General features: G+C 40.2%; 1 protein-coding gene across 3 annotated transcripts in view; it reads right to left on the bottom strand.

Annotated features, from left to right (window-relative positions):
- The window catches only part of OSBPL1A (oxysterol binding protein like 1A), a 74,732-nt gene extending 57,984 nt beyond the window's left edge, over positions 1–16,748 (bottom strand). Inside the window, exons 1-12 of one of the 3 annotated variants that reach the window (XM_048940783.1) lie at positions 16,553–16,748; positions 12,208–12,330; positions 9,412–9,497; positions 8,033–8,107; positions 6,785–6,896; positions 5,608–5,693; positions 3,920–4,064; positions 3,017–3,084; positions 2,885–2,929; positions 2,193–2,266; positions 2,047–2,110; positions 914–1,015 (exon numbers count right to left, since the gene is read on the bottom strand). In XM_048940783.1, coding sequence (XP_048796740.1) covers positions 914–1,015; positions 2,047–2,110; positions 2,193–2,266; positions 2,885–2,929; positions 3,017–3,084; positions 3,920–4,064; positions 5,608–5,693; positions 6,785–6,896; positions 8,033–8,107; positions 9,412–9,497; positions 12,208–12,328 — 978 coding nt within the window. In that variant the 5' untranslated portion in view covers positions 12,329–12,330; positions 16,553–16,748. Of the gene's footprint in view, positions 1–913; positions 1,016–2,046; positions 2,111–2,192; positions 2,267–2,884; positions 2,930–3,016; positions 3,085–3,919; positions 4,065–5,607; positions 5,694–6,784; positions 6,897–8,032; positions 8,108–9,411; positions 9,498–12,207; positions 12,331–16,061; positions 16,147–16,552 lie in introns of those variants that run through there. The other 2 variants (XM_048940784.1, XM_048940782.1) reach the window with 2 other exon arrangements.
- Positions 16,749–22,749: the final 6,001 nt, after the last annotated feature.

Here is a 22,749-nt window from a genome sequence, read left to right as displayed (position 1 = left end):
CCCAAAGACCATATTTAGGCAGCTTTTGAATATCTCCAAGGATCAAGACTCCACAGTCACTCCGGGCAACCAGTGCCAGTGCTTCATCACCCTCACTAGTTCATTTATTTAAACATTTTCAGTTGTATTTCAGTTTGTGCTTATTGCCTCCTGTCCTGGCACTGGACAGAACCTCCCTCTGTCCTCTATGTGCTCTATCTTCAGATATTTATAGGCACTGACAAGACCCCTCCCCCCAGCAGTCTCCCCCAGGCTGAACAGTCCCAGCTCCCTCAACCTCTCCCCACACAAGAGCTACTCCAGTCCCTTTAATCATTGGAGTGTCCCTTTACTGGGCTATCTCCAATATATCCCTACACCTCTCCAAGTGGGGACTCAGAACTGGGCACAATATTGCAGATGCCTTCACCCTTACTTACCTCTGGTTAGTAACTCACAGAAGTGCAGTAGTAACTTCACTACAAAAATCCCTACAAACAAAATGTCATTCAACTGTTTCAAATCCAATTTTTTTTTTTAATATCATTCATCAGCTCATCTAGGAGACCAGCTAGAGTAGAATGTATCAGGCATTCTTTTATTTGAGAATAACAACATGACAAAAAGAATAACAGAACAAAGGTACAGTAGAAATCTATCAGATGGAGAAGTTAAAGAGAAAGTTAAACTACAAGTCATACTACTGGCATGAGAATGGAAAATAACACAGCACTAACTTTAAATATGGCAATCTGCCAATTTTTGCAAGACAGTCTATAATCATGCTAAAATATTCAATATATACATTTACATTACCAAGTCCTGAAAGACATTGAAAATCTGCCACTAATGCATCCATAGCTAGCTGTATGCAAATTGTTTTCATTATAGAAATTATTACACCTTAAAGCCTTTCATCAAGGCTCATTATTACCTCTCTAGTATGAGATGGGAAATTGTTTTTAGGGATCTTGAAACGATGAACTGTGTCATCAAAACACCTGACAGAAAAGAAGCAACTGTCTGTAGATTTTACCTAAAGCAATAGAGAAAAGAGACAAAATGAGTGTAATACATCAGTTAGAAAACTGTTTTTAAGAGAAGGCAAGGTTGAGGAATTACTGTAACTTAAAAGTTTTTGCCTCAGTTTTGAGGTAAACTAGGTAAAGTTTTAAAAAAAAACTTTCTTAGAATAATTTTGCAGAGTATAAAAAGTGCAGCCTTGCACTTCATGAATGAAAAGACAGAATTTCTTTATGCCAAGATACTGTATTTGCAGAGTACCACTTGATTCAGAGATCTCAGCAATGGTGCAAAGCTATCAAAGTTGAGGAATTTGTTGGTATAGAAAGGCAAGAATGATTTTTTTATACAAGAGCATGAGTAACAGAGCTTGTGGTGCCAGTTTATTGAACAAGGACATGTTAGCTCTATAAAAAGCACTGAGATTACCCTAAATGCATCCCTCTTGAGAACTTCATTCTGTGCACTACACACCTTTCTTTCCCACTCAAACACTCCAATGATCAGAAATTCTGAAATATTTCCTCCCCAGAGGTGGATTGTCACACTGGCTTATATTCAGCCTAGTCTTCCCTTCATCCTCTCCCAAAAGGGATGCCCACAAGCATATCTGAAGTGAAGGTGATTTGAAATAACTTCTTAAGAACTCATCAGTTCCTTAACTGAGAAGATTAAATTACACATTCAGTTACAAATAGCATGTGATAGCTACAAGGAGGAGCTAGTTATTTGCTGTTCTCTATCACTGTTGTACACAACAATGTCTAAGGAGGCATGCTATCAGGAAGTTTTATACTCATTTAAGGCCTCAAGACTTTGGAAAGAAGTGAAAGAGCTGAAAAGGCACATAGAATACTTTGTTTGACAAGAATCATCATTTCTTGCAACAGCACAAGCCTTTTTTCTTAATTATTATTAATAATAATAGACATGCTTAGCAATCTAGCTGAAGTTTTCATTAAGTATAGACCACCACCACCACAAAAACAAACCAAAAACAACAACAACAAAAGCAGGAATTACAGGTCTTATTTCACTTCCTACCGTGCACACAGCTTGTGTTAGATGCTTGCATCCCTGACGATGCTCATTATTTACTGCATCAGCTCTTTGAAAGAAAAAGAGATTTAATAACATGAAGATGGGAATTATTTAAATGTACTTATCAGAAATTCAAGCACAGAACTTACTGTCTTCGGTACCAGGAAAGGACTCCATGCTCTAATACTATCCAGTAGAGTCTCCAACCAAAAAATCGTGAGCTCTAAAGAGACCCGAACACAGGAAAAGGTAAGCTTAACAGCTGAAGAGTTACTTAAAAGCAGTCAACATTTTCCTTATGAGCTACAATTTTACGTGCTACATATGTTGGTGGTCATAACAATCTGAGAATACTTTCTTTTCTTAGAAATGTCTGAAGATGAAAGTTCTGCTGAGCCTGCTATTCAGTAAGAGCCCAAATACTAATTTATTTTTTTAAATACTACAGGAATTGTTAATTATCACACAATTGTATTTTATAAGATCAAACGAGAACAACACACATTAAGATACTGAACTGTATAATTTTACATTTCACACACAGTTCTAGTTTAAATAACAGTTCCTTGTATTATATTTATGTGTGAATATATAGGAAAATTTACAGAGAAGAAAACTTCAGAAAGTAGGCAAAGATTAAAGATTAAGACCAGAGTGCCATAAATATAGCTACACTCAGACAGTCCATTTATAATTGATTCAATATACTCAAGTAAAAAGTTATGTCATTTAACAAATGCATTATTGAAAAGCTCTCTCATTCAACAACTCTTACTTAAGCATAGAAAATGACACACTTGGATATGTTATAAGCTATTTCAGAAAAGGAAATAAGATATACCTTCCATAGGAGACCTTCGTATCGTCTCAGTGGTTTGTTGATAACCTGCAGAGAAATTAAAGCTTATGTAGGAATGGCTCCAAACTGACAGCTTCAGCAAGTGGCATTTTAAATGGGTATAGAAGTTCTTACCTTTCCAGTTTTACCTCCCAGTATTAGCTTCATTTCTGCACCTTGGGCTAGATCAAGGGGTGTCTGATCTGTTCAGTAACCAAGATGAGGCATGAGAATTTGATGCAAATAAACTTAGGTGCAATCAGCTTAAAATAACCACCCTGCATATACCCCATTAGTCCCAAAGACATTTAAGTTAGGAAGCATAAACCCCTCAGGGGCAGAAGATGCAAAAGCACTCTGTATTTCACTGCAGTGAACTACTCTACAAGAGTTCCGCTGGCCACAGATGGGACTTCGCTCTTAGCCATTTGTTTATTTTTAACATTCAGCCATGTAAACAAGTTTTAAACATTCACAAATATCAAAACAGAGGCATCATTTATCAGATGACAAGTACAGGTTGAGTAACATTCGTGTAAAGATTTCCTGGACATGCTTTCATTAGAAGCACTTTCTGAAGGATCACTTTTTCTGAGTCATGTCTTCAATTGTATCACTTTTATTACCAATGTCCCAATGTTTGGTGTTTAGCATTAAGAAAGCAAAAGTCAAGCATGAGTTTTTTCATGATTAAGATAGACAACACATAAACTTTATAGAAATAGCCAAGTTAGGAATATAAAAGCTTGTATGGTAAATATTTTGCTGCAGTTTGTACGTCCGCAATTTAGCCAGAGTTGGGCTTCCTATACTAGTGATGCAACGCTTGTAAAGCACTCTCAGATTTTCTTTGAACAGAATCACAGAATGGCCAGGGTTGGAAGGGACCGCAAGGATCATGAATCTCCAGCCCCCGACATGGGGAGGGCCACCAACCTCCCCATTTATTGGGCACTAGGTGGTAAGTAACATACCTTATAGAAGCTGTTAAGAGTAGGCTGACATTTAACATTTTATATGCTTTCATTTGGTACTCACCGTTTTTATTTCTTATTTTAGGATCTGCTCCATTTTTTAGAAGTTTCAATGCGCAGTGCTTGTGGGCACGGTATGCTGCACAATGCAATGGTGTGTTCCCCATCTGATCCACACAATTGATATCTGGTGGTTTGGGCTTGTTTAACTGGAGAAAAAAAAAAAAAAAAAAAAAAAGGAGACTGGTTTGCATATCAGTTTTCCTCCCTCTTCAGATGTCACCCTCATCATTTTTAAAGTTATCCATTCCTAACTAGAACACGTCAGCATAGGCCTGGCAATGAAGCAGGCACATATTTGAGAAGGACAAGCACTACAGCAGTCAAATAAAGTGTTCAGCTATAGTAGGAAACTCCTTAGTTTTCTACACGCTATTCTCTTCTCACCCCTACTGCTCTGCTCAGAAGCTGTTACCCTGCTAAGCTGCACAGTGCCAGAGAAAATTCTCCAGGACTGCAGTTCAGTCATCTACATTGCTGGAATAGCCCTTTCAGATTTTTGGCCTGAGCCAAGATTCACTGCTATTTGTGGAAGACTTCCAGGTACAGTCTGAAAGTTAGCACGGGCCAGTGGTAAGCCCAAAATAAGTTTGTGTGGCCACCCAGTTTCAGAGAACAAGAATTTCATTAGGCAGGGTGGAAGGCCTGCCAGTCTTGGTGACACAGCTGTTTCGGGCTATTTAAAAGTTCCTACTACAGGCAGCCTGTTGAGAATGCATTAAAACTGTTTGTATAAGTCTAACTAAGTGGAAACTGGAGATTAGAGTAACTATGTAACTGATACAAAAAAAAGTCAGGAAGAGACAGCTTGCAGAAGTACAACCCCTTTAACAATGAAGTCTTAAATACCTGAGTTCCTAAGCACTTGTAGGCTTTCACTCTTTCAGAATCTCACATTTGTGTATTTTCCATAGAAGTAAATAGAACATTCAGACTGCTCTGATGTATTACCTTTTAAGACTAAGGAAGCCAATCAGGTGAAAAGTATTTCACACTACACATCTTACTTCCAGGAGAATGTTGGTACTCTCAAAAATAACTTGATTTCAAGCACTGAAACAATCAAAATCCAATTTGATATGGTTCCCAGCAGCCCTGTAACCAACTGCTCTTCAAACAGGAGCTGAACTAGATGCTTTGCAGAGGCACTTTCCAACCTCAATTCTGTAATTCTTCTCCTCTAACCATGAAAATCTCATAGTACCATCAGTTTAAATTACTATGAGTACACAGTAAAGTACAGAAAAAGTTTAAGTGTTTCTCATCATGGAATTGTATTATGCAGATGACTGTTAAAAACCAGAGACTTCAGCTGTGATGGACAGTACTGACAAAGGCCTACTTCCCAGACTGAAAACAGAGGTCATACGACAGTGAAAACATAAACTTGTAAAAATGACATTAAGGTAACCACAATAACAAGCTCGTGTCAGGAGATTCAGAACTATTACATTGGAATTTTTAACTACACAAAGACTACTTAGGAAACTAACATCAAAGATTTTGAAGGTTGCAAAACAATGGTTTTCAACAAAAAGGCCTCAACATCTTACCTACACAATACAGAGCAGAGCACTCACTCTCTGAGGTCACAGCACTTCAAAATGTAAGGCCAGATGTCACGTTATTTGTACTCAGCATTACAGCTTCAGCCACTTGACGCTGAAGTATTACAAGAACTTGAAATCTTACCAAAGCAGACAGTTTCCCTGCTTCCCCATCTCTTGCTGCTCCTAAGAGCTCTTCTTCCAGCTTCCTTTCTTGTGTCCTTTCAACTGCTGTTAAAAAAAAAAACATAGGATAAAATGTTATCTATATGAAACACTACAGCTTCAAAGCCTGGAGAAGGAAGAAGGAAGCATTTCTAGTATTATTTATTTGGGATAGATAAAAGAGGGATATTGACTCAGAAAAGCCAGAGTCAGAGCAAAAATCTGATGTAAAAAACTGTGATAGTTGAAAAGATGTGCAAGTGCATATACAAATACACACATACTTTCATTATTTTTATACACTTACAGCCCATCTACACCCTCTAGTAAAACAGAAAGCAGGAAAACTACATGTCAGCCCCATCAGATCTTCCTTGTGTTCCTCTCAGTTTCTCTTCTCTCATCACTCAGAAATTCTATGCTCCTCTAACAGTCCAGCAGATCACTACTGGAAAGGACTGTTAACTGTTCATTTGAATGGCAAATTAGAAGAGATCACCTTTTACCTACAGAATCTGTTGCACAGGACACAGCACTTCAACAGTATTTAGGAGCAGTTCATAGTAATACTGGGAGGCAGCAGATCTTGAAATCTTCAAAACTATACGTGCAAGTGCCTGTGCAAGTATTTGGACATTATCTCCCTCACTTTCAAATCCTGAAAGATGGTAGAAGAAATGTGGGGAAAGCTGTTTTGTTTCCCTTCCATTCTTCATTTGGGGTAACTTTCAAGACTGCAACAGCAAGCTCTAAACTTGATCTAATGCCAGGTCAACCTTTGTTAAGGAGCAGAATTCTGAATGGTTTGCAATCTTGTTGACAAAGCCACTTAGTATTCTTGACTTCAGTTTTTCCTTTTCCAGGGTGCTACAGCTTTGACTGCTATATACCTATTCAGAGCTGTAGCAAGGATTCAACAGAACTGAAATATTTACTTGAATAATACTATCAGGATTTATAATACTTTACTCTCCAAATCATTTGCAGAAGTACCACAACAAATAATCCATCAGAACTTCAGGAAAAAACCCAAAGTTATTTCTTTCTAATGACAAAATGTGAAGAGAAAATTCCACTAAACTTCTGTAACTTGTCAGAAAAGAACAGCTTTTAGAAGGTACAACTGTTGAAAGAAGTCTATAACCTATTAAAGTTACCTTCCAACATATTCCTTATGTCTTTATCATGAGTAACTTCTTTTGCTGTTTCTCCACTCCCATTAACAATAGAAGTATCAGCATTATACTGCAAGAGTAACATCACCACCTCCTGGAAAGGAATTTGAAAAAACACTGCTTATCTATTCCAGTTACGGTGAGGCCAGAATCCAGCTTTTGACATCCTGCAAGAAGAGCTGCAAAACTGTCCATCATCACTTACAAAAACAGGAAGGAATGTTTTAGAGAGACTGAGGAGAGGAATTAACTGTGACTTTCACTTCCACATTAGTCAGGCTGAGGAAGCTAATGGGAGTATGGCTGAACAGACTGACTGTTACTCAAAAACACGCCTGGGTAGCCAGGATAAATGCTGTATTTGACAGAAAAAAACAGTACCACCAGCTCTCGAGAAATCTTGTGACCAAACACTCACCCTTTCAGCAGCGCCAAAAGATTATGCACAGAAGTACTGCCAGACTGGAAATGATGGCAGGAAGCAGGGAACAGATCAAACTAGTCTCATACCACAGTCCTGTAAGAAGCTCTCTAGTTCTAGTTTTCTACGAAGAAACTACATTTACAGACACCAAGTGCACCAATGTGTCCTAATTTACATTTTCACTCCTTCAAAATATTAAAATACCGGGTATCTCTCTATGCAGATATGCATTTAGTTAAGAGGAACAATTCCTACTCTTCTTACTGCGTCAGGCATACCAGGCACAAACACAGATTAACCTGTTGTACTTCAGCAGTACATGAGAGATTTTCTATACTGTTTTCCACACAGTAATTAGCACCTGCAGCTACAGCTAGTGCAATGCTTAAATGTTTCTTCTTGTGCACACAGCAAAAGCAGACCACAGGCATCAGCTTAACCACACAGCTGACACACAGCGCATAGAAAACAAATACTGGTACTTCTTTCTCTGTCTGCCAGCAACAGTCATCAACAGCAAACTAAAAGAGATATGACAAATTATACCACAAAAACAACAACAACAAACCCAAATCAACACAGACCACGTCTTCAGGAAAAGAAGACATTTGTGCTATGTTTTTGTTTCGGAGAGTTATAGCAGCTATGCAGTGTGCCTTGTTCCTTTGAGCACACTGTACCAAAACAGATGACAGCAAGTCATTTTTAGAAACACATTCCAAAACAACATTTTGAAATAAATCTTACTAGCAGGATTTCCTTTAATAAACCTACGGGTGAAGCTTCAAAAAGGCAACATGCTTTACCTTACGTCCTGTGAAAGCTGCACGATGGAGTGGAGTGTCTCCCATGTCATTCAGCACATTCACAACTGCACCAGCCTAAACAGCAAAAGCAAAAGATGTCTAAGTATCCCTCAAACAGGAACTGCACAGCTAGTCTTGCTGATTAAATGGGGTGTGGAAAGACAGGACACCAATACAGGTCTCGTGGCAAATGAGATCAGAACTCTAATAGAACCATGCTGGAAACTATGTATGCAAGAGTCACAGCCAGAATTCTGTATATTGCTTCAAAAAGGAAAAGCTTCTTGTGCTTATTTTCCCCCAGCCAGCTCTTTCACTTTTGAGAAGATGGTAAACAGAAAATAAGCATAACAAATGGGTTTAATAATCTATAGGGACTTTTTGGTGTTTCTTGCTTTTTGTGTTGTTTTAAAACTCACTGAAAGTGCTGGAATAGTAATGGAAAACACACATACATATATTATTATAGGTGTAGCATCTGCCTCCTGGTTCTGCTAGATTAACAAATGGCAGTGTTTCTAGGCACCTATTGTGGCCCTTTCATCTGAAAACTCACGTCAGCATTAAGATGGCACCTATCTAAAAAGAAAATAAAGAAAACACCATACTCAGCCAAAAATATCTCAAAACAAAGTGCAGACATGACTATGAAGAAAAAAATAGGTCAGTTTTACCACAAATCATAGAATGACTCAGTTTGGAAGGGACCTCAGGGATCATCACGTTCCAACCTCCCTGGCACAAACAGGGCCACCAACCTCCAGATCCTGCACTACACCAGGCTGCCCAGGACCCCATCCAACCTGGCCTTGAGCACCTCTGTGGACAGAGCACCCATTACCCTTCTGGGCAGCCTGTTCCAGCACCTTAGCACTATCTCTGTAAAGAACTTCCTGACATCTAATCTCAACCTTCCCTCCTTTGAACTTAAAACCATTCTCCCTTGTCCTATCACTGTCTACCCTTGTATAAAGTTGATTCTCCTCCTGTTTGTAATCCTCTTTTAAATACTGGAAGGCAAGATTAACAGTTTATCATTTCAAAGACAGAAGAAAGAAAGAGTTGACCTACATTAACATATGCCTAGAGAAAAAAATGCCTACAAGTAACCGCACAGAACTCTGCAAACATTTCTATGCAAAATTTAAATTAGGTAACAGATAGCAGCACTTAAAACATTTTGGCCCTTCCTACAACACAGTAAGTGAAATTGCCTAAATTAAATACTTACATTTTTCAGTAAGATAACTTAGGCCTTTGAAACATTTGTATTATTGCTATGAGATGCTGGCTTACTATATGCAGATATAAATAAATACAAAATGCTTCGAGAATAACAAAGCTTCCTGCCTTTTACACAGAGGTAAACAGAAATATACCTTCAGCAAATCCTCTACCACAACAGCATGTCCAAAGTAGCACGCAAGGTGAAGAGGTGTCCAACCCATATTAGATTTACTTCTTCCTAAGAGACACAAAACAGAATCAGTAAATTAAGTTTTGGTCACATACAGCATAAAGAAAGATGCTGCCATGTGCATGAAGGTTTGCACATGTTCAAGTAACAGAAGAACAAGGAAGCTGGAAGCATCAATCACACAATCTGAACCATTACGTGGTTTGAAAAGTAACCCATTTCAATCCACAAAGTCTTTCTTAAAGACAATTTAAAAGTAAAGTATGTCCTGGAGGATTGGCAGTACGGTCAGAATTATACAATCACTCCTTTAAGAATCGAGATATTAAAGCATTAGAAATTACTACTAAGTTGATGAAGTCCTGTTAATTTCCATTTACAAAACTCAATTGTGTTATGAAAAGCTGGATTGTGCTTCGTTTTTACTAAGCAACAGACACACAGCATTTGGAGTGCCACCTAAAAGCTATCAGTCTTTTTGGAAGCAAAATTTAAAATGGAGGCATTAGAAAATGCTTTAAGTTACTGTGATCCTCATGTTTTCCCTTTTCATATGTCCTCAAGTGTTGAAGTTGGGAAGATGCACGGCTTAAATTTGCCACAAGGAGATAAGCCACTAGAACAAAGAAAAAACTGCTGTCCTTTGAGGTTCATCATTCTCTTTCTGCTCTCATTTTACAAAATAACATTAGAATGTGATGCATAGCTGAAATAGTTTTCTATCTTTATAGTTGTTTCCAGCTAATATTTCCATCCTTCATTAGCTATTTCTTTCATTATTTGTTTGCTTTTTTTCTCAGATCCTTCCACTGCTCCAGATTTAATCTTCCCCTCATTCCTTCCAGCCTATAGTTGTTCCTGCCCTGCATGACTGATAGACTCAAGTACCACAGAAGATAAACAGTGTGGGGATGACCAACTCTGGGGTTACAAATACTGAATGACACAATAAATGGACATCATTCATCCCTTAGTCTAATGGAACAGAAAGTTCTTCCAAACACAACAGAAAGGAGTCGCACAATTAGTCCAAGATAGCCCTCAGTTACAGTACTGAGAAGAGAATGCTGCTGCCAAGGAATCCAGTCATTAAAAATTCAGAAACTTGTCTAGATTTGCAGTTCTCATCCAATAATTGCCAGAAGCCCTTGTTCTGCACTCACTCCATGTTTACACTTCTGCTGTATTTAAGGAGAATGAATAACACAGATAGGCCTTTGAAAGAATGACCATTTTGGATGAAACCCTGGCTTGGTGGTGTTTTTATGCAGGGTATCTTCCTTTAATGCTGGTGAGCTGAGAAAACTGGAAATGGGAGTTCACATCATTCAGCTAGATTATCGTCAAGTACATCTTGCTTATCTGCAAGCACTGACTGGCCAGAGCCCAGCTATAGCATAACTAATATGCAAAGTCTGAGTTTGTCTTCCGCCCTTCCTCCTGTCTGAGAACACTGTTGTTAGACTTTGTGTCCTGCATCTAGAGCACAGCTTCAGAACACCAGACAGTTTTTCCAAGATGTTGAAGGTAGGCTTTCACACCCAGGCACAGAAATCTCTCAGACTTGAGTCTTCCAAGGCACACTCAAAAGAAGTTTATGCTGTCTCCTGCACAGCCACCCACCTGCTCTAGATGTACTTCATTCCTGTTAGCCAAGCATCATTGCATTCGTTCCTGAAGCACTGAAGACAACCCCTATATAGCTTCCTTTTAAATTATGTACTACTCCCTAATGATGAAGTATGAAGGGTCTGGATTTTATACACAACACCTTTTTCTGAGATGGGCACATTAACTATTGGAAAAACACAGTCTTGAATGAGTTTTCAAACAAATGGATGAGTAAACTGACGATTAAGAACTAGAGCTAAGAAAGCAACACAGTTTGTTTGGATAACAGCTTTTCCTGCTCTCTAGGGCCAGCTATCCCAACAGTTAAACAATGAAATCCCAGCCTGCGTAAAAAGAGATACACATTCACTTTTTTGAAGCAACCAGAAGCACACTCAGGTAAAGAAACATAAAGCTACTAAATGAATAAAGAAATAGAGCATTCTGCTACTGCTGACAAGCTTGCTAATCCAGACCGTTTGAAATTTCAACACTCAGTAAGCAAACTGCTTAGCTGTAACTGATAGCTACGCACATCCAGAACTTTAATATTGGCCAAAGACTCAGACACAGATAACTGGCAGTTTTACTTTCTTTTCCCAAATGACTTCGTGTACTGCTAACAGCAAAACCTGTATGTTTATCCCAAACATTCTCGTGTCAGCACATGTCAAGAAATGTTGCTGCAGTTACTACACAGGGATGAAACGCAGGCCTGAAAATCCTATCTAGCAGAGCAAATACAGTACCTGATCAGTAGCCTTCATGGAGACTCCATACCTCCCTGAACCACCCCCTGGCACCATGGTCTGTTTTATTTACCATCATAAAGCTTCAAAGTTGGTATAAGCTTGAATATAGGCAGAAAGAGGTATCAATTCTTTTGTCTTGTTGACATATTTCTATCTCCTGTGGATTACTCAGAGAGTTTATGTACATTTTTCTGTACTCTGTTTATATGCTCTTTACCCTACAGTACCCTCTATGCCTAAGTACAGCCTTAAGAGTCATGGGGTAAAAACACTTGTATTAATGTTTTACATTACTCTACTGAGTGTTCCAAAGAAAGCAGGGTTATACTATCACAGACAACTCCTCTATCTGTAGCTTAGCATGAGTTCACAACCATTTGAGGAGGGCTACTAACCTTTACAGTTGATGTCAAAGATTATTTCTCCTTTGCTCATGGTATCCAACAGCTGCTTAACTTCTTCAGCATTTCCATTTCTAGCATCATGGAGAAGCTGCTGTTCTGCTTCGGTACTCATCTCTAATAAAAAAGAATCAATTTTACAATGTCTTATGTGCTATAAGATATTGCTTAATATTATTTCTCTTTTCTCCCTCAAATAGTGTGAAAAAGACTATTTCCTATGTGGAGCACATTTAATGCACAAGCTGTTCTTAATTGTCCAGTTATGCCACTAAGAAGCATTAAAATTCTTCGTATCAGCAGAGCACTTAAGCTTTTCAGAGGGAACGTGGGAGAAGGAGAAAAGTACACATTTTAGACCAGGTATGTCTTCAGAATTAAGAGAAACTTACTTTAATTGCCAACACTCCAAATACCCATCAGAGACTGAAAGCATCATCTCTTGGAACTCAGAAATTTGACCCCCCAAATTGACTTGAAGGGAAGTCAGATTCTCAGCTTTGTAGATTTCACCTTCTCTTTAGCAGTACAATAAAAGAACTCAAGTTTTCAAAGCAGCCTCAGAAGACATTGATGCAGTATGCCATTTGTTGCTCTTAAAAACTGCAGTAAAAGTTTGCCCAAATTAAGTGTCTCCAGTTTAGTACCTTCAGATGACACACAGAGATTACCTGAGCCTGTAGAATCAAAATTCCTATTCAGTTAATGATTGCAAAGAATATGACAAATCTAACATAGTCAGATTTCCCATAGTGGCAGAAGTTTTGATCAGACCCGCATGCTTATGCGCTGCTGTCTTGGAGAGGCAGCTTGACTGCACCACGTGCTCTCAGAGCTAAAACACATGCAGGGAGCTCCTGCACTATGGTTAAATGGGAAAGCACTCAGCAAGAAAAGACCATGAGAACATTGCTTAAGCAATAAAAAGCCTCTAACAGCAACAGATCTTGTTAATATGAGATAGAAAAAGAGAAATCTACAGCAGGACAGATTGCCAAATGGCAAGCAAAGCAGAGAAGAGTCTTCTCTATCTTTTGCTCAATCAGCAAGGAAGCAGGAGGGAATCCGTTTTCAGATGGAGGGATGTGCCGAAGACTAAGCAAGACCATTCTAGCACATTTCAGAATAGACTGGTCTGATCTCCTGCAAACTACTGCAGACACAGCATACAACCACCCCTCCAACACTGTTTAAACAATACTCTTGTTGGTGCCTGCTTATCAGTCCTGCCAGCAAAAACAGCATTAGTACTTCTAGAAATCCTTCAAGCCCAAAAGCTATCTTCTGCTTTAAGCAGGAGCCTATCCACTTGCTGAGGCAGCACAGCAGTTTGCTGTTTAGTGGGACAGCATGGTTTTCTCCTGTGAATTGGTTCTGTCAGTGTCCAGTGGAAGATCAAAATCAAACATGTTAATGCATTATCATTTGTATAATGCATTATATAATAATTATATCGTGCACATACAAGCAATGCTTTTTCTGAAGCAATGCTATACCACATCAGTGGGGATACAGAGACAGAGCTCATTGCTCATTTTGCTGGCTCATTTTGCTGGCTCTGGGAAAGAGAAGGGACAGAGGGAGAGAAGCAAAACAAAGCTCATCTTTCACTTCCCCCCTCCTCTCCCAATATCTCTTCAGCAATCTCTCAAATATATTAGATGACAGAGAGTAATGACAGGATTATATTTCTCTCATTTGTCAGCATCCCACGCACGCTGCAGGAAGAAAAAGCAATTCACTTCCAACACATTAAGAACCTGCGGCTTCCATTTAGTATCAATGAGAAGGAAGGAAGAAAAGACTGCTTGGGAAGGAAATCAAGAAACCGATCCAAATACACAACTCTTGCATGCAGTAAGGCCAGTTATGTGCATGAGCAGAATGTTAAGCAGCTTAAGATACACAGAAAGCTGAATCACTTGGTAAAACTACTTATGTGATTTCCCCCCACAAATAGGCACCGGATTTAAGTTGCTGTGACTTGTTTGTACTCTTACTGCAAATATGGCACAGCAGCTAAGAAAGATCTGTCTGCTTTGCTGTTACACTGCTCAGGCCAAATCTCCAATTTCAAATACGCTTTGTAAGGCTGAAGTATGCAGTCATGCAGAAGAACGACTGTCTGGATATTAGTCATAGCTAGAAGGATCATTCATAGGAAACTGTTCCTACTACTGGGGCTAGAAAGTGAATCTGCGTGCAGCTACTTACTAGATAAGTGATACAGAACCTGAAGTTTTAGCTAGTAAGCTAAATTAAGTGCCTAAATGAAGCTGGCAGCAAAGGGACTCTTTTCAGAACTTAGCATCATCTTCCCAACACTGTTTTAAGCAACATGATTTGCTGCTTAATGGAGATGAGCAACTGCCAGGGGAATTTTGAGTGGCAAGCTGAGAGTACTGAAAGAAATCAATACAGAGGCACTGAAGCTGCATGCGCTTGCAATTTCATTTCTTGTGTCTGCATCCCACTGCAGAAAGGTGTTTATTGGTTGGCCACACAGCCTGCATCAAAACAGCTCCAAAATCATCTCCGACTGGCTTCAAAGTAGCGGGATAGATGGCCAGTATCAAGGCAAAACTTAAGGGTTTAATTTGGATTTATTACTCATACAATACTACTTACAACTTAATTTATATGCATTGTGCTGCCTGTATGCAAAGCTACCAGCCACTTCAGAGAGCTGACATCTGCTCACACTCAGATGCTGCCATCATTAGCTCATTTCATTCATCAGCAGATACAAGTTACACTGCCTTTCATGGCTCATCTTTATGCCTGGTACTGTTGAAAAGCCTGTGCACCAGTCTCTACAGTCACTGCTACGCTTTAAGAAAATAACACAAGAAGAACATAATATCAAGTGCTTCCTATATAACTGAGATATGACTGTGAGGCACTTGTGTTGAACTCATTACTACCAACCAAGCAGGACTTGATTGCTAATTTAATCTTATTCTTCAAGAACATATAAAGAATAACATTTAAGACATAACATCTGTTATACCTTCCTCTATGAATCCTCTATGCCAGAGCAATGCCCTCCCTTGATTACAGCCTTCACAGAGGGGCTGTTTGTCCCCACCCCACTAGAGCCCAGGTTACCACCTTGCTTAAGATATCTAACCATGAAAAACCACCTGATGGCTGCTGATATGGGAAATGCAGTTACTCAACTGCTAGAAGAACACAAGCAAAAACAATTAAAAAAAAAACCTACAAGCAGCAAAAAAAGGACCAACTCTGCCCAATTTAAGGCTCTGAGTCAGCAGAGCAACGTAAGAACCTTTCAATTCACAAATCCTCTTCTACCATTATTTTAGTATTTTTCTATCATCATTCTACTTATTCTGTAGGGTGGTGAGGCACAGCTACTCAGAAGTGGTGCCCCATCCCTGGAGGGCTCAAGGCCAGGTTGGACGGGACTCTGGGCAGCTGAGCTGCTGGGTGGCAGCCCTGCCCAAGGCGCAGGGTGAGCTTTGAGGGTCCCTTCCAACTGAAGTAATTCTGTGGCTTTCTGATAGCAGGACAAGCAGCATGGCCAACAGCAGGTACGGCGGCTGCTGTTTTAGGAGATCTCCCTTCAACAGCAAAAACCAGACTCCTGCAGGAAGATCCTCACACGTGCCAGCAGGCGCACCACAGAGCGATGCTGTAAAAGAGGGAGCAAAAACGCTCCAAACCACACCGACAGACAGAACCTGCCCGTGAGCCCACGCCGAGCGTCTCGGCTGCCTTAACCTCCAGCCAGCGGGATGAACACGCTTCCACCACACGGCCTCATGGCGCTCCATGTGCCAGCAGCGCCCTGCCGACAGCCGCTAGCACAGACGCACAACCCGTACCTGTTCCACGCCCTCGCTGACGCATCGAGCCGAGCGCAGTTCCCAGGCACCTCCTGTGGCCCGCTGCGTGCACCCAGCTGCCTGTCAAAGACCTTCTTTCAGCCAAGAGCCTCGAATGGGGTTTATGAGAGGCACGGGACATACGAAGTGCGCTTACACACAACGAGAACTTCAGCAGCCCCCCTACAGCCCTTCACTTACATACAGGGCCAAGCCTTCTGGTGGCCCAGCACCCCCCTGACTGCGGCCGGCCGGCCGGCCGGCCTGCCTGCCTGCCTGCCCTGCGGCCACCCATGAGAGCGATAACGACGGCAACAACGCAGCTGGAGAGCACCGCGGAAGAAAACGCAGCCGGGCCGCGCGGGCCGACCTGCCGCTGCCGCCCCCCTCAGCGCTCCGCTCCTCGCCGCCGCCGCCCGCCTCAGACGCGCTACATACAAACACACGAACAGATGCCCCCAACGCCCCTCACCCCGCGCTGCCATACACACCGGCCTCGCGCGTGACCGGCCCCGCGGCCGCTCCCTCACCGCCGCGCAAGGCGGGCGCCGCTCCGCCCCCTGCCCACCGCCGTCCCCTCAGCGCCGGTGGGATCGCTCCGCGGGCCTAGGGCCGGCCAGGCTGCCTGCGAGCCGTGTGAGGGGCTGGGAAAGGGTAGGCGTAGTTGTGCGCCCTCTCGTCGTGTCAGAAACTCGGCAGCGACCGCCCTTCCCAGCGAGGAGGGAGGAGTGCTGCGGCCTCGGGGCTGCTGGAAAACAGGAGGCGAGTGGCTGTGGCTCCTGAGGGAGGCGCGTGGAAAACGACCTCGGAAGAGGTCTTCGAGTGAAAAAGTGAGGAATAAAGGTGGTTTGGGGAATCGCTTTCATCCTGTGTAATCGCCTTGCATATTGTTCGTGCAGGAACTGGCAGGAGGGCAGGGAAGCTCTGTGGTGCTGAGGCGCAGCCCAGCTGTGTCACATGCTGGAAAAGCCGTGGGTGCCGTAAGAAAGTATCTCTAAAGGTTAGGATGAAGTTTCTGTTCCAAAAGTGGCAAGTTCGTACCTGAGCAGTTATTGGGAAATTCTTAGGACATAAATAATGAGGCATGCTTTTTTTTTTTTTTTTTTTTTTTTAATTCTCTCTTTTTTTTTCTTTCTTTCTTTTTTTTTTTCACTGCCTGTAACTTTGTGCATCATTGACACTTTGAGAATGAAGAGCCAAAAGAACGGCAGTTCCACACCTGTGAAGATACTACGTCTGTGCTGTGTTTGCATTAATCCTGCTTTTCATTAGTTCGAATTAGATGACCATAGTTAGGAGACCTGCTTCAGCAATAAGGATGTGATATCTGAGATGCTTCACTGAAGGGTACCATTGTCTTTTTCTCTGGAGCAGCTCTTTGGGTTGCACTCCTGACTTTCAGAACTCCAACTGCCCCATGCCCACTTTCCTCTCTTTTGTTGCATGCTCCTTTGCTCTTATCTATCTGAGCTTCTTTCCCTATTGTTTCTTCTTTCCCTATTGTTTCTTCTTTCTGGCACTGAGCCACCTTTTGCAATGCCGTAATTGCCCCAAGCAACGTCACAGTTAAACCAAGCCTCCCTTCCTTTTCCTTTTTTTATTGTGATACATACGCACGCATTAGATGTTTACAAATTTTGTTATATTTGTTGTATTTTTGTACAGCATTTATAGTACCCCTTAGCCAGCTAATTATGGTGTAGCTCAGTCCTGCACTGGGAGTTAGGGCATTGAATTGGGAAGCAACATCAATGCAGGGGTTCTTTTGGATCTCAGTAAGAAAGACGTGACTAAAAACGGCTTAATAAAATACAAATGTTTCAATAAGGCAGAGTAAGGGAAGTAAAACAGATAGTAAATCTTATGACGTTTCAGATGCTCTGCATCCCCTGTTCATGCACCATCTGTGGAACGATACTCCTCCTTTGGCTATTTATTATATAATTTTCTGAAAAGGAAACAGCTATTCATAGAGGATACTTGCATGAGAAACTCTTGCTATACTGCCAGATAAAAGCAAGGCCACACTAGTGTTGTAATCACCAATACAAAGCGGGAGCTGCCCGCAGGCTCCTCTTTTGTAATGAGCTGGTGGAGTTTATCCTGAGGATAAAGGATTTATGCACCACCGCACAGCCTAAGGATGCAGCACAGACCTGTGCTTACTTAGATTAATTGTGCTGTGAATCAGTGACTCTTCCATGTACAATCGTGTCCTGGTCAGCATCACTACACACCCTATGCTTCAAGAAGCATCTATTATTTACAAGAGCTTTGCCTCCTTGAGCACCCCAGAGTAATAATCCAGTGAGTTTTGGACTCTGAAGTGTGTATATGCAAATAACAGTGCTGCTAATATCAAGGGTTCTGTCTGCTGTGAATGTACCTTTTCTATTCCATGTCTTTTTTCAGGCAACCTGCTGAAATTAGTGATGCAGAAAGCATGAAATACTTCCCATGCTAAGGTTGAATGCAATGGCAAACAGCCTCACACAGAACTTGCTGAACCATTCTGTCAATTATTTTTGCAGTACTTTACCTCATGTCCTGCTCTGGGATGGGGCAATGGGGCAACGTGACTGCAGAATGTGAAGCTGTAATAGCATAACCTTGCCTGAGGAGAAATTGATTTAGATGGGGAGCTTCCACTTTGTGTAGTGCATAATCAACTAGTTGAATTCATTGCTGCAGGCAAACAAATCTTATGACTAGTAGTATAAGAGCTGGAAATTTTCAAATAATACTGCCCTTTATTGTAATTTATTGGGAAAAAAAATATATTACTAGCAACTAGACAAACAAGATGCTGATCATATCCCATTTTACAAGGTACTGCTCACAGTTGAGGGAAAGACAAGCATCTCCCTGTGCTCCTTCTGGCACTGCACAGTTGATCTAGGTTGCTGGTAGTTTAACCACTGAAGGCATAACTTTTGGAAAACAATTCATACTTGGAAAGGAAAACAGAATAACTGGGCATTTATATTACTACCCCTCATGAAATTTCAAATTCAGCACATGACACTTTTTGTTTTCTTTCTCTTCAGAATAAAGCATACCAGTCATGTTTGAAGATATTTGATTTGTGGAGATGATTAATGAAGTAAGAAATGACACATGATAGGTTGTTTCTATGTTTTTACACAGCAAAATATTTAATGACTGAATGTTCAATAATTGGCTAACAGTCATTCAACTGAAACTAAAAAATTGTTTCCTAATAGCTTGTACACAGATATACCTCTTGTGCATTATGCTTGAAGTACAGTGAACATAGGGCCTGGTTGTTCTTCCAGACCTCTGCGTACTTGCCTGCTAGAAGACAGGCATGGAACAATTAACAACTGTGCTGACACTCTCAGGCATGGTCCCTATGGATCTTCATAGAATCATAGAATCATTTGTGTTGGAAGAGACCTTCAAAGGTCATCTAGTCCAACTCTCCTGTAATGAGAAAGGACATGTATAGCTCGATCCGGTTGCTCAGAGCCCCATCCAGACTGACCTTGACTGTGTCCAGGCATGGACAACCACCACATCTCTGGATAACAGTGCCTCAACGTGCTCATGAATAGCTTTTTTCTTATATAGTTTCTTATACAGTCTTCTTCATTTACAAAGGACAGCTTCCAGTGAGAGATGAAAGCAATTTTTTGTGTTCTGAACTTTCTGCAATAGGATATCTTATAGGTGCAAGTTGGTTGCTGATATTTACTGAGGGGAAGTAACCCTATAGAGTGGTTAATTTGTAGTTGGTGTGAGCCTGATTAAGTGTTGAAACTGCTCACTTCAGCTCAAAGCAGATCTAAACCAAGTTCAGACAGTTTCTGGAGACATTCTCCAGCACAAAGAATCATATGGTAGTATGCATTTAACATGCCCTTTTTATGTGAATGCAGATACAGCAGGAGAAGAATGTGAGATTTATTGATTCTTTTTTTGCCAGGAGGCTTCTAATAACTAACCAGAAGTTATAACATTGTGGAAAAGCTTTCTCGAGCTCTGCACAAGACGGGTGTGCTTCTATAGACAGCATGCAACTGGACGGTGGCTAAAAAAGAAATGTTCTTAACTGAAGCATCACAGAGTTACTTGTACAGATGCTTCTTCTAGGTCTTACCAGCCAAGTAGCCTTAGGCCAAGATTTGGGTTTGTTCAATGCAGTCTTTTATTGTGATTTAATCAATTTGGTCTGATTTAATTTCAAAACGATAAATAAGCTGCATGAGGAGAGATGAAGCTTATACCTAATTTTGTCAGTTTAGCCCCCACTCTATCAAAATACATATCTATGCAATTGAAATCAGTTGAACTATTTCATGCTTAAATGTTTACATATCCCTTATTGAGCGATTCTTCATTGTTCTAAATTTTCCTCATTTAAAAAGAAAGAAGTTGCAAATACACAGTGCCACTTCAACAGTTGCATACAAAATCAAACAGATTAACTGATATTTTGTTCTGGTATTTTAGTAATTTTTTTTCTTATCAACTGTGACATTTTACTCCTAATCAGCATTTACTGTGCGCTGTCAAGCTCTATACAGTTATCCTAATATCACTTATGCATCACATTGGTTTATTTTATCAATATAATTTATATAAACGTTGGAAAATGAACTTAAAAAAAATCCGACTGTTAAAGATAATGTACAAGAAATTAATCTCAAATGAGCAGAAGTTACATGCATAGAAAAAATGACAATGTTCAGTTAGTTCCATTTCATTTATAGTAACCCAAACACGTAGCTATTTACCTCCCTCCTCTGGACAGATTTGGTAGTAGAAAGTAAACAGCACATTAAAAAATGTTTTGGAATTTTTGTTACTTTTTTCCTTTCAGAACTGCTGATTGCTTTTCAATGCATTGAATTTAGATAACATCCTTCTTAATTAAGATTTTTGTGTAAATACTGCTTCCTTATCTACATGAGCATTAGTTACATTTCATTTAAGTCTTTTTTTCCCTGGGATTAGATTCTGGTTTCAGAATGACATCAGTAATGATCCAGTGTGTTTTCTTGTCCTGACAAGAAAGAACAAGGAATCTGCATTCCCTTTAGTAATCTGGGCCAATTCCTGATCTTCAGGGTCTTCCTTTGCTTAAGTGATTTGATTTGAGCTTTAAGTGTATTTGTTTGCCATCCCAAAGGCAGATCTATGGACCAAAGGTTACATTTGGTAACCATTTTAAGTATCAGAGTTCATGCATCGCTGTGAACAACATCAATAGGAGAGACTCCTCACTGTTAAGAACTGTGAGGTTCATCAGTCTGAAAGTTAAGGATATGTATTTCATAACCTTCTTTAATAGAACATTTATTTGAGACAAAGAAATTAATCAGCTGTTAAACACTCCTGGGCAGCATATCAATTCAGCTGCTCTTAAATTTATAAGACTACTTAGTATGAGGATAAATGCAGCATTATCTTTTCTAGATCCTGGTAACTTAAAGCTTTCTACTATGTTTTTATCAGAAGAAGATAACTTATGAAAACCTACCTTTCTGTGTAGCTATCCATCTGTCTATCTATCTAAATGGAGTGTGTGACTTTACTTGCCTGATAAAAAGTGCATTTTTGCCATGTTCTGACTGGGTGCATTCTTTTTATAATTGTTTAAAACAATTAAATACCCTTTGCCTGTGACAATGAAGACAAATGCAGAATCTTGCTAAGCTTGGAAAATATCCCTTTCCAGTTGTCAAATATGGGACAACCATTAGTATTTATAATCTCACAACTGAAAATTTACCTATTAGTCTAGGTACTCAAACAACACCAGGATAGAGTTCTGCTTTTTTTTAATTATTACACATGGATTAACTAAGAAAAATGATCATTTTTTTTTTTCCCCCAAACTTGTGTTTCTTCAATCTGAACATGGAATGTAAGATTTTGGGCTGAGATAGCATCAATAGTAATGTTCATTAAGTCCTCTCTTGGAGCTTCCAGTGATGGCAACTTGATAAACTCAGTCCTTCACTCTTCTTCATAATTATCTGAGTATTTATTCTTCCAGAGTAAGGTAACATGTTGCTTCATCAGCACATGGTATTGTCTCCATCTTTGCAACAATTGTTGTGTAAATAAGGGCTATTATCACTACCTCCCTTTCACTCAAGATGACTAATTTCATTGTTGGCAAATTCTCTGAAGTGTCTTTCTCTCAAACATCCAACTTAAATCTTTGTACTTTGCATCTTTTTCACATGTGAGAGGGAGAACAGTGTATTCTCTGCAATAATGTAGCATATTAAGGTTACCTACCTACCTTTCTCAAAATCCTCTTTAAGTTAACAAACTCCTTCTCTCAAGTCTTCACAGTTGTCAGACTTTCTAGATTGTACTGTTTTTATTGCTTTAATCCAGACTTCAGTTAGTGCACATCTTTCTTAAAGAGCAGCCCTAAAACCAGACACAAAGTTAGAGCTTGGGCTTCAATTGTTCCATACAAAGCAAGATTACCTTGTGTGTCCTACTGTACCTCCCACGTATTTGGACATATTAGCATGATGGTTCTTGTTTAAGAATAGCACAGCATAATTGGTAAATGCTTAGCTTGGGTTTCACTCTAGCTCCCAAATCCCTTCTGTGGAGCTGCTGTCTAACTGGTGATTCGCTGCCCTGAATTTCTGCAGCTGATAATACAGTGCTGAATTTGTCTCTGCTCATTTGCATCCTGTTG

Source organism: Lagopus muta, chromosome 3, assembly GCF_023343835.1.
Source record: "Lagopus muta isolate bLagMut1 chromosome 3, bLagMut1 primary, whole genome shotgun sequence".
NCBI lineage: Eukaryota > Metazoa > Chordata > Aves > Galliformes > Phasianidae > Lagopus > Lagopus muta.
The sequence above is the reverse complement of the archived record's forward strand: the minus strand, read 5'-3'. Positions and strand labels throughout refer to the sequence as shown.